Below are 12,500 nucleotides of genomic sequence, written 5' to 3'. Positions count from 1 at the left end.
CACAACAGCCAGATCGTCTGCATACAGCATCCTCCCCAAACTACCCCTCAAGCTCACTTTCCTCCTTACCAGCTCCATCACCATGATAAACACGAGTGGGCTGAGGGCACTTCCCTGCCATAAACCAATGTTCATGCTGAACTCCTCAGAGATCCCAGGACCAACCAAAACTCTACCCGTCGTTCCCTTGTACATCCCTTCCTCCAACCTGACTTCTACTTCCGGCACTCCCATCCATCTCGGTGTCACCATCACCATCTCTTTCGGGACAGTCTCGTAGGCCTTCTCCAGGTCCTCAAATCCCAATGCCACCTCACGTTGCACCTCCATCCTCTTCTCCACCAACTGCCTCAGCACGAACATCCCATCCTTTGTCCCCCTACCCTTTCTAAGCCCCTGCTGCTCTTCTCCGATCTCCATCTCCACCCTCTTCCTTATCCTCCCATCCAGAATTATCTCCAGCATCTTCATTATATGACGTGGAGCGTAATGCCCCTTAACTTAACCGGATCTTGAACATCATCCTTCCCCTTCCATATTGGGCCAATTCACCCTGTCCTCCAATCCTCCGGAATTGAACCCTCTCTCCTACATATATTCAACAGCCTCTACATCCAACTGACTTTGACTTCTTCCTCTGCAATTATGATCTCTGTTCACACCTCATCAATGCCTGGCACTCTTCCCTTCTTCAACCTCTTCATTGCCATCTCCATTTCCTCCATTGTGATCTCCACTAACTCCACTTTCTCCTCTGCATAACATGGTAGCTCCAGCTCGCCGTTGCTTCCTTCCCAGTTCAACAGATCTTTGAAGTATCCTTCCACACCTTCAACACTGCCGCCCTTTCTGTCAATGGCCTCCTGCCACCATCCTTAATCACCACCCCCCCTTTCATGTCCTTCCCATCATCATCCTTGTCACAAGCCAATTTATATATCATCTTCCTCCCACCGTCCTCTTCCAACTTCTTGTACACCTCCTCCTCCACATCATTCCTCATCTGATCCACAGCTCTCCTTGCTGTTTTCTTCTTCCTCCCATACAGATGAAGCAACCCCACATCTGACTGTCTCTCTCTATCCTTGATCTTCCCTATCCTCTTCCAAATCTCCTTCTTTTCACCAATTGCCTTTGCTACGTCCTCCATCCACCATACCTGGTTTCTATCCCTCGATGATGCACCCTTTCCTGACGTCCTTCCACACAAAACTTAATGCAAGTCCCCTAAACGTCTCTCTGTACTTCTTCCACTCATACAAACTTGCTTATTCGCTAAGTTGCTCATACCTATCTCTCAACCTCTCCTTGCACTCAAAGACGATGTTTCCCCTACACTTCCCCCACCTAATAATCTTCCGACCCCTACTCTTAACCTCCCTCCTTTTCTTCATCCATGCCACAAACACCACAGGCTTGCACTGGGTGGTAACATACTCTCCCGCCCTGCCTTACAATCCTTAACCCTCCACCACTGTCGCTTCCATATCATAAACAAATCCCGTTCTGTTTTCCACTCCTATATGTAATCTTTTGGCTTTCCTGCTTTTGAAAGAATGAACCAGCCATGGCCATCCCATTCCTTGCCATAAGCTCCACCAGCTCTTGACCCTCTCTATTCCTTGCTCCCCAACCAAATTTACCAAAACATTCCTCTTCTCCCTGCTCTGCAAATCCCACATATGCGTTAAAGTACCCCACAATGTACAGCATCCCCTCCAGCTCAAGCATCCCCATAATCCTCTCCAATGCGTCCCTGAATTCCTACTTCTTCACCCCAGTCCTTGCCGTTTGTGGCTCATATACTGACATAACACAAACCTTTTGACTCTGTACCACCAACATGCCAGAATTATTCGTTCTTCCCATCTTTCCACTCTGACCACCTGCTTGCTGATCTCTTCCAATACTATTATTTCCATACTATAACTCCTTCCATCCCCACCTACGTGCAACAGAATTCCTACTCAGATCGGCAAGCAGCAGCTTCTTCGCTCACTGCAGATCTGGGTAAAATCACAAACTGGTCCAACACGTGGAACATGTCTTTCAATCCGGACAAATCTCACACTCTCACGATGTCTCTCCGAAAGGACTGTTTAGAACCCCCCCCCCCCAATCCACTTTCTCAACAATCCTCTGGAAGAAGTCCTTTCTTTCAAGCTTCTGGGTCTCAATATCTACCATGATCTTTCCTGGGAAAGCCACATTTCAAACCTCACCTCCAAAGCCAGTGGCCGACTGGGAATCCTCAGTCATGCAAAGTCCTTCTTCGGCCGACCTGAGCTCCTGACCACTTACAAAACTTTTGTTCGCAGCCTGATGGAGTACTGCTCTCGCCTCTGGGCTGGTGCTCCTGCCTCCCACCTTTCTCGGCTTCACGCTGTGGAAACCAAGGCATTTCGGATCATTGGCATCTCCCGCGATGAGGCTGAGTCTTTAGTCCTCTCACTATCTCACTGCAGGCTGGTCGGTGGTCTTTCTGTCTTCTACCGGCTCCTCTCCAGCCTCGCCCCCCCCTGCTCTCTCTGTGATTTGTCCCCACCACCTTTCCGCAGGGCGCTCAAGGTCCGCTAACAACCCCCTTCTGGTAAAACTACCAAAATCACGAATCGCTGCTCACCTTCACTCTTTCATTCCTCTTTTTTCCTGCCTTTGGAATAAACTCCCTCACTATATTCAATCCCATTCTTCCATCCAGGCCTTCAAAACAGCTGTTCACCACCATCTCTCATCATCCCCATCCACATCCAAGATCTTTTCTACCCCCGATAATCCACCCAAGCCCACCTCCTTCAAATTCCCTGCTTTCCTTCCTGAAAGTCCCTGTAATGTCCATCTTGTATTCCCCATGTTCCCCGCCCCATCCCTCTCCCTTCTACAGATCTCCTAATGTCTCTGTTCCCCACTGTTTTATCCTTCCCACTCTCACCCCTCTTGTCTCATGCCCCCCTTGCTGTGCGTTGTGTGTTAGCTCTCATACAAGCCTCAACAAGGTATACAAAAAAAATAAAAAATAAACAGCTTGTATCTTCCTCCCAACCTCCTCGCCCTGTCTCCTTTCCATTTGTTCTCATGCACACACAACTCCATGCTGCCCACCTGGCAGATCTAGTACCATCTTGATCAGTTTGGGATGCTTTGGTCATGAATTAGCAGTGCTGCCTCGGCTGGCCTGCTGGATCCACTACCCGAGCCGTTATCATACTCTTCTGTGTGTGTGCGCACACACACCACTCTCTCCCCATGCTCCCCACCTCACCCTCCCCCCACCCTGCCCACCCCTTGGCTCTCCCTCTACACTTGACTCCTCACCCCTACCCTCGAGGCACTTATCCCTCCCCCCTCCACCCCACTCACTCCTTCCCTCTTCTCTCCTCCCTCACTCCACTCACTTCCTCCCTATTATCTCCCTCCCCCACTACCCCCCCTTCCTTTTGTCCCGCTCCTTAATACATTAAATTCATACTTATTTAGCTTCGAAGAAGTAAATGCTTTTCACAACAAAATAAATTACAAAATTCTTTCACAAATATTCCAGTTAAAAATACCATCTCGATCATCACCCAGTTCGACCCTCATTACTCTCGCGAAAACACACTCCTCAACTCCCACGCTCGGACTTCCTCGACCCCCATGCTCTCGATCCACGTTTTTGAAAACTGCCAAGCCTCACACTCTCGGTTCGCCAATTCCTTGGAAAATTGTTCTACAAAGGAAAACCGAGCGGAGTCCACAGGTCAGGTCAGGTATGGAAGCATGCGCCAGAGCAGCGCGTCACTGCGTCCATTTTCCACCAGTACTCCAGTGGCCTCTGTCTGGCCCCCTGCGTCCACTTTCCACCAGTACTCCAGGGGCCTCTGTCTGGCCATCCCCCAGGAGTCCACAGGTGACCAAACAACTACCAAATGCAGCCCGAATGGCCAATTCACTCCACTGTCCTTCAGGCCAAGCCAATACCAAAGGCACAAACACCAAACGTAGCCCGTACCTTTTATGCACTCCACTGTCCCACATGCCGTGCTGTGATGACAAGCACCAAACGTAACCCGAACACACTCCACTGTCCTGCAGGTCAAGCCAAGTCCACAGGCACAAGGACCAAACATAGCCTGTACCGCCGATCCACTCCACTGTCCCATGGCCCAAGCCGAGACCACATGCAAAAGCTCCAAACACAGCCCGTACTGCTGATTCACTCCACAGTCCTGCAGACTGAGCCGAGACCACAGGCACAAGCGTCAAATGTAGCCCATACTGCCGATCCACAATAATGGTGCCATTCTTACACTCGGCAATGGAATGAAGAAATCGAAAAAGAATAAGATGAGAAAGATAAAGATTGGGATGAACCGAGCCCCTTCACATCCACCTTGAGCTAACCCGGTTGAGCTAATGCTGCCCAGCAACTGTGGTACAATTGTCCATTCTGTTCCATGGTCCTCCTTGCTGCACCCTGGCCTCGCTTCATGTGGTAATGAACCACCGGGTCTCTTTGCGCACCCAGGAATGGTGATGTTCGCAGTACGGGCTCGTAGCGGGTTTTTGGTGGGAATGCTCATGCGATGACAAGGTTACTGATCCGAAGTGGGGTGAAAGCTGAAGGGTCACGGAGTTGAGTCAGAAAGGAAACCAGAAGAAGAAGCAATGACCGATTGACCGACGTACCAAGCAGACATAGATGACTGATGAAGCCAGAGACAGTCCCCAGACTCTCAAAGCCATACTCCATACAGCAGCTCCCAAGACAACTCGTGTGCACCCCTTTTATTCCGGGCTGACCTTCCCCCTTCGCAGCCCCCCACTGCTGTCATTGGTGGAATCTCGGCTCAGAGAGGGATCCTCTTCTGCAGTTGTAAAATTCGAATTCGTTATCCCAATCCTAGTATCAATTCGGGATTGGCCCTCTGTTGATTGGGGTGTGGAGCACTGCCAGGAAAGGTTTTGGCGCTGTCACCTTTAATGTTGATTGATGGACCACCAAGCACGGACTTCTTGACAGGATATGCATGAAGCCAGTTCGAGGCGATTTTGGAGATTTGTTATGAGGTTTTTGAGAGAAAGACAGACAGAGACAGACAGAGACGGACAGAGACAGAGACAGGCAGTGCATTCTGTGCTGAGATTTAGCGGATAAAAGGCGGGAAAGTGTGTTTTATGCTGTGAGGTGCGGGAAATGGCTAGGATGTACTGCCTACAAACTGTACGTGTTCTTTGTGTCAGGTGCACAAGCTATTCCTGTGGCCTTAGTATGCACTACACACTGTCATAGACTGATCTGATACATATCTGTGGTCATGTGTTTTGGCTGTATATATATGTGACAGGTACGTGAGGCAGCACAGGCCCTGCTACTTGCTGAGCTGCAGCGCGTTGGGCCGTCTGGACGCAAAGAGGCCATTGACACTTGGTCTCCGTATCTACCGCACTACACGGAGCATGTGCACTCACGTACGGTGGTTCTTTCCTACAAACTTGTACACTTGCTCGTATGCAAATTAAAATCACGTTTCACCCATTACGATGCATTCCACAATCTTGTCTCAGTTTGAAAATTTTGCAATTTTATTAAGAAGCATATACATATTTGCTTTAATTTCCCACATATATATTAGTTGTTTTTTTCTGGCATATCAAATATTTATTTTTCGGTATCTCTTGTCAAATGAACTCACTTTCTTCAGATGTAATTTTACTGTCCTCTCTAAGCCCTTCGTTTGCCCTTACCCTGTTTATGGAAAGAATCCTCATCATCCTGCTGCCTGACTCTCCACACTCTTTTACCCCCAGCTGGTCAGGGCAGTGAATTGAGTGAGCTGAGCAGTCCAGACACGACCAGTTCTGAAGGACGTGGCCTTGATGAGCAACACGACCTTCAGGATGATGGCCTATCTTCTGGTGCTGAAGATCTCATTTGATTACATGCCATTATGCTTTGAATGACTGCATCGTATGTAACCGAAAACGAAACCACCATAAACACTGGCGTATCATTCAAATAGAAAAATTCTCATTTTGGAATGCTTACGTTTGCTCACAAAATACTGACTAGTCAATCAAAGCACATTCTACTGCAGTGTTGCATTTGCATGCCCGGTTGTTCCACGAACCCACATAAATGTTTCTTGAGGATGAAGAGCAGCTGTGGCATTCTGCACTCCAAAAATGAGTTCATGCATTTTGCCTCCTTCGGTACACGGAAATTTTCTTTGTTGGGAATTAGGTTGTGATTATTTAAGGCCATTTTTTTCTGTCACTGCAGGGCTGGCAATGTCTCTTGGCTCTTCAGGTCGCAAACTGCAAGCCCCATTTGAGGAACGTCGAAAGCAGGCGACGGCCATTGTGCTGCTCGGAGTCATTGGTGCTGAGTTTGGTGCGGAGTTTCAGCCTTCACGCCTGCAGGCTGGCACCGAATCCCGCACACGCAGTAGTGGTCAAGTGCCTGAGGGGTTCGGCCCTGCTGCAGCTGGTTCTGACTACTCGCTTGCCCGGCATACTTGTGTGTGCCGCACTGACTTGCAACTACACTGTTTCATAACTATGCCACAAGCACAAAATACTACCTCAACCTGGCTGTTCATGTACACAATGCCTGACATTTTGCTTTCATGTTCTTTCCAGCCAAAGCACTCATGTTCCTGTTACTGCAGCCACCTTCACCCAGGTTACCAGCACACACACCACTCCGCCGTGCAGCCATTGACCTTGTGGGTCGAGGCTTCACGGTGTGGGAGCCCTTTATGGATGTATCGGCTGCACTTCTTGCTCTATTGGAGCTCAGCGCTGATGTGGACAAGCATCTTGCCAGGTATCTGCAAGAGCATCATATTGTGTGTTGCTTTTCCTGTAGTGAATTAAATATATCATATGGGCTGAAATGGTAGTTCTGTTGCTAGTTTATGCTGTTGAATACCAATGTTTAAAAAAAAAAAAAAAAAACTTAATAAATCAAGATTGACTAATGAAAATTGATGAAAGCCCAGTTAATCGATTAAATGAGGCAGTTTAGTAAATGTTATTGACACTAATGAGCAAGCAACTAAAACAAGTGAAACTGCTGAACGATTGAAAAATGTGATGCACGAATGAGCAATGGAGCAAATACCTGCAGCAAGCAGATTAGCCAGAAAAGGCACAGGAAAGCGCCAAATAAAAAGATGCGTATTCATATTCTCGTACAGCTTACGCGGTGTAAACACGACCGTGTCATTCCTTCCCCAATAACAATATGAACATCTGTGTGTAGAAAGAAGATTGTTGCAAAATGAAATTTACAATTCCAATGTGTGTAAGTAACCTCGATGCGTTTGAAATTTTAAGTACGTTTAAGTGCGATGAACATCGTGTGTCGTGGGTATACGTGACTTTAGAGGTATCTTGGATGACATGATGTAATTTTCTTGTACTGGAGGTCATGTGGTTTAGTTATCGTGGGATGATAAGTTTTCTGTCCTCGAACCCTCTGCTTGTGGTCAAGGAGGATTGAAATGTATGAGTGGTGATCGATAAACGTTTCGAGTGAGACACTCACTGATTGGAGAGACAGACCGTCTGTAGCATGGTTTTCAATACAGATTTACTGAGCGTCGATACTCTTTCACCATTTATCTTTGAACTAATCAATTGTCTTTGTATCAAAGTTTTCCAACTTCCCGTGAATATATCGTGACAGTATTCGTCAATTTGTCATCGAATTGGGTTCTATCTACACCGATGCATTTTAAAATCCTTCAACATGAAAGTGTCTTTCTGCATGAGGGTTTAGCACTGACACGCAGACGATATTCAATTTTTTTTTTTGAAACTCAGAATGCACTGTGAATATTACATTGAAATACATCGAAATTATTTCTAATAAAAACTTTTAATTTTGGTTCTATGTTGGGTTGGGGTGGGGGGGTGAGGTTGGCCTTTGTGTCTCCTAAAGGAAAGAAAGGAAAATGGCAACAAACAGTTCCTTTCCACATCTTATGAACTGTAAAATGATTTCATTTTTACCTTAAATCAGATCAGCACGGCTAGCAATCAAAACAACTTGGAAATTATATGTCTCGAAATATTGCAAAAGGCAAGCTGAATTTACCAAAAGTACTGACCACTCCTGCAAATATCAAATATCCATGTACCCCTTTATCTCCAATGCTTCTCGATAGATATCTAATTCCAGTTTAAATCTATCTACTCTTTTGGCTACTACTTCATTTCGAGGGAGATCATTGCCTGAATGAACCACTCTCTGAGTGAAAGACCCTTGCCTTATGACCAACCTAACTCTCTTATTCTTTATTCTTTATTCGGAGGCCCTTTGTCCTGTCGCTGTCCATTCTGCTTTAAAGCTCTTCTGAAGTTATTCTGTTGATAACTTTCATCAACTTAAACATCTCTATGCTCCATCAGATCGTCTCATAATTGCCTCCTTTTTAATGTATAAGGTCGCATCTCCTTCAGGCACTCCTCGTAGTTTAGTCCAGCTAGTCCCGGGATCAGTCGACACAGTGGTGAGCAACCTGCAGCCCATAATCCTTCTGAGTGTGGCCAAAGAGACTTTCTTTGATCGTTGCCCACACGCATGGTGAAAATCTCTGGGCCAGTTCTCCAACATTGCATTGCAAGGCTGATGTCAATCTTTGGCTCACCATATACATGTAACCAGACATTTTCTGCTGTGGGACACATCAAATGTAAGAAGTGCAACACACAAACGGATGGAAACCTCTATGCTGAATTGTGAAGTGTCAGCACATCCCTGACTCATAATCTGAAAAAGCTTGTGTGGGTCAGATCCAACCATATGTCGCATTGAGTTTGTGTATTGTAAGGTAAGCGTAAATAAATATTTATTTTGCTTTTACAATTTGAAGTTGATGACATTCCATTAAGTTATTAGTGAATCAGCATTTTCTATAACTCATGAAATTTTTGGCCTCTATTAAATACTGGCAAATACCACCCATTGCCTTACTATCGGGAATATTAAAGGGAGAAAAAGGAGAGAGAGAGAGAGAGAGAGAGAGAGAGAGAGAGAGAGAGAGAGAGAGAGAGAGAGAGAGAGAGAGAGAGAGAGAGAGAGAGAAAAAAAAAAAAAAAAAAAAGAAAGAGGAGGAAGGGGATGTGAGGAGGGAGGGAGCATGAGGAGTGGTGGGGGGAGGGCAGGCAGTGTGAGGTGAAGGGAAGACAGACGTGCGGTGGAGCATTAATTCCGATTCATACTGTCTCATCAAAATTATTTTGCATAAAATAACAGTGAAGAAAGAAACAAAAAAAATGTCTGAAATACATTTTCTACCAGTCATAATATAAATACTACTCAGAGACAAACACTGCCCGGAATCAAACACCGCTAGACACATCTGGATATATATATATATATATATATATATATATATATATATATATATATATATATATATATATATATATATATATATATATATACATACATATATATATATATACCCTTTGTAAAGCACACCCAATAACCAATTTCTTTAAAAATAGTCACGAGGACAAGGGAAAATCTGATTTTAAAAGCCTTAATAAGATGCAGGATGAAACTGTAACCTAGCACGCAGGCATGCACACACATTCACGGAGAGTCCCTGCAGATCCAAATCTACCCATATGTACCACGCACGTGTGTGCTGAATACGTACTTCCACCTTGTATAGCAACTGCCGACTGCCGACGTGTCCTGATTGCCGACGTGTCCTGATTGTGACACGAACTGTACCGCTATCGACTGTAGAGCGCTTGGCAAGTGGCTTAAGCACTCAAGCAAGCACTCCATTGGAATACCTGGCTTGGTAAGCGATTACCAATTGCCTTCGATAAACCCATGCACCTGGAAGTACCCAAGCAATGTCCGAATTGGACAAGTGAACACTTTCTTTAGCAGTCAGAACTGCTGCTAAGTTAAACTCTGGAGCTTAAATTTTGTAACTCAGCCCTAGTTTAAGAGATTCTCGAGGTTATGGCATGTGTGGAAATGAAATAAAGCCACGAACGCTGGCATCTCCGGGCGTTTATAAGCATTGTAATGTATCCAGTGATTCGAAGGTATCGATAATATGAGTGAGGAGAGTGGAAAAAACCCTTCATATAAACTTTGTGCTGAACCCTCCATATAACAGTGACTGTATGTATATACTCAGGATTTGTGACCAAAACTGTACATAATATTTTCGATGAGGCCTCACTAAAATCCTGTATAGTGGCTACATTTGGATTAATAACTTATCCCCCTGAGAATATAACCTCAAACACTATTAACTTTACCTGTCGCTGCCTGGCACTGTGCTGACCCCCTCCCTTCTGTGATGTATTTGCTTGAGGTGAGGATCGAATTCATAACCTCAGCATCACCCAAGTACTGCTCATAAGTATAATTTGCTGAACGATCGCTCCACTAGAGCAGATAAGTTTTTTAATTTATTTACATCCTCAATTTTTTCAACATTCGGCTATTTTATACATTTTATATGAAAATATTTTCAAAAACTGAAATAGGTTTAATGAATGAATGTTGGGTGCTAAAACTGTGAGCATACCTTAGACTTCAAATGGGTAGCGAATAGTATAATCAGAAGAGCCAGCAGAGCCAACCATAAAACGTATTCTTATCTCAGGTGTATATGCCAACCTCAAATGTTTAATAGTTCTTCAATGAGGCATTTGTCAGTGCTGCACATTGTCAACCAAGCATCATTGTTTGAAACTGAGAAGAGATCTTAAATTGGGACCATTGTCACCACCCAAAAAGGTAAAGTGTGCAGTTGGTCACAAAGGCTTTTTGCAAATTCACATTCACACTACTCTTGGACAGTACCATTTCTGCCTTAGAACGTCATCCGCAGCAGGACAAAATGGTCAATATAAAACTTGTAGAAAACGATTCCAAAACCCTGTCCTAAGTCGTGAATGCATGGAATGGTGTCCCTGGAAAGTAGTGGCAGTAGAGGGGGTAGGTAGATAGGTTTGGAACTAGATAGGTACCTGGATGCATCGGGGATAGAGGGATATTGGTGAGATTTTGAGGTGGCTTCTGTGTGGATGGGTGATATTTTCTGGGATTGTTGCAGCGCAGGCATGATTGACTGAATGGCCGTCTTCTGCGTCAAAGATCCTTGTGTGTGTTTATGAAAACGCAAAGATACTATATTTGCAATGGTGCTGAAAATACAAAAACCTTTATCGGCAAAGGTAGAAAGAACGCTTGAAATAGATAGAAGCTAGAAAACAAATTAAGATCGAAAAATATATAGAAGTGAAGAGAGGACAAAAATAGACAAGTGTGTTTCACAGCTCCTGCATAACATTAGCATTATGCATGTTGACAACCCACAAGGAAGGATAAATTTGGATGGAGAAAACCTGAACTGAAATGAACCACAAATATTACATGTATGTACTAGCATCGGCACTCCTGCCCTCCACTCTCCGAGCTGGAGTGTGTATCTCGACCCACTTTCGGTGTGCAATTCTAAGTGGAGATATTTTGACAAAGTGATACTTTCTTCTGGAACACACTGGACACTTCAAAGAAAATTGGGATACACTGTAACCATATTTCATCTTCCTCGACCATACTGTAATGTTTTTGTGGTTGGGAGGTTTCGTAAATTATAAATACAATTATGATTTTAATTTTCGATCCGTACGAAGTGTTTTGTATCAGCCCTTTCTCGCCGGCAGATTCGTCTGTATGGGGTGTCACGTGAGAACGGCGTCTATATTCGTTAACCTCACGAGTGTTTGTATTGGTTCGTGGGCGCCAGCAGTGACCACTTTTTTGGTTCATGGGCACCAGCAGTGACCACTATTTTCGTTGTGTCTGTGTCTGTCTGTCTGTCTGTCTGTTTCTGTTTGTGACTCTCTCCAGAGCATAGCTCTGTGACGTTTGATGTGATCTTGATGAAACTTGGACACAAGCTAGATATCATGGTCTAGTTGTGTCTTTTTGTATGAGGGGCATCCCACGCCCCTTGTGGGGGGAGCTACGCCCACTTGAACTTGTGTTTTTCTTTTTTTTTCTCTCAATTTCATTTCCTAGAAGCTGTGCGTAATGTCCATAAGTACAACATATAAAAGATCCAATTTGATTGTCAATTTTAATGGAAGAGATAGGATTTTACGGTAGGGCTTCCTCAATAATTCCCGCGAACCATCATCGCCTCCCGGCTTGTTTTGTTATATTTATGGTATAGAATAAATTTGTGATTGGAATGATGCTGTTTGGAATGAAAATACAGAGATTGAGTTTAAAGCAGAATGAGGAAATTACGTGAGGATTTCCACTTGTGATGGACATGGATTCGGCATTTGTAGTTTCGGCATTGTGACATCGTAGAAATATTACCCACCTTACTTCTCTTGGTGTCAGATTTATCAAGATATGTCGAGTGTGACGAGCACTCCTCCAATCTCCAATTGACATAAACTCCAACACCAAATCGTCACCTCCTGGAGGCCTCAGCCCAACAACTCTGTCAAACGGACAAAGA

General features: G+C 44.8%; 1 protein-coding gene across 9 annotated transcripts in view; it reads left to right on the top strand.

The window, feature by feature from the left end:
• Positions 1 to 12,500, top strand: part of LOC147016050 (WD repeat-containing protein 7-like) — a 210,497-nt gene that overhangs the window by 106,091 nt on the left and 91,906 nt on the right. For all 9 annotated transcript variants that reach the window (XM_085848740.1, XM_085848744.1, XM_085848743.1 and 6 more), the window contains 4 exons: positions 5,328 to 5,451; positions 5,791 to 5,898; positions 6,263 to 6,499; positions 6,622 to 6,808. In XM_085848740.1, coding sequence (XP_085704866.1) covers positions 5,328 to 5,451; positions 5,791 to 5,898; positions 6,263 to 6,499; positions 6,622 to 6,808 — 656 coding nt within the window. The remainder of the gene's footprint in view (positions 1 to 5,327; positions 5,452 to 5,790; positions 5,899 to 6,262; positions 6,500 to 6,621; positions 6,809 to 12,500) is intronic.

This window comes from Eptatretus burgeri, chromosome 12 (assembly GCF_056783735.1).
Source record: "Eptatretus burgeri isolate ZD-2024b chromosome 12, Ebu_testis_v1, whole genome shotgun sequence".
In the NCBI taxonomy this organism is placed as follows: Eukaryota; Metazoa; Chordata; class Myxini; order Myxiniformes; family Myxinidae; genus Eptatretus; species Eptatretus burgeri.
This window is presented reverse-complemented; position numbering and strand designations above follow the sequence as displayed.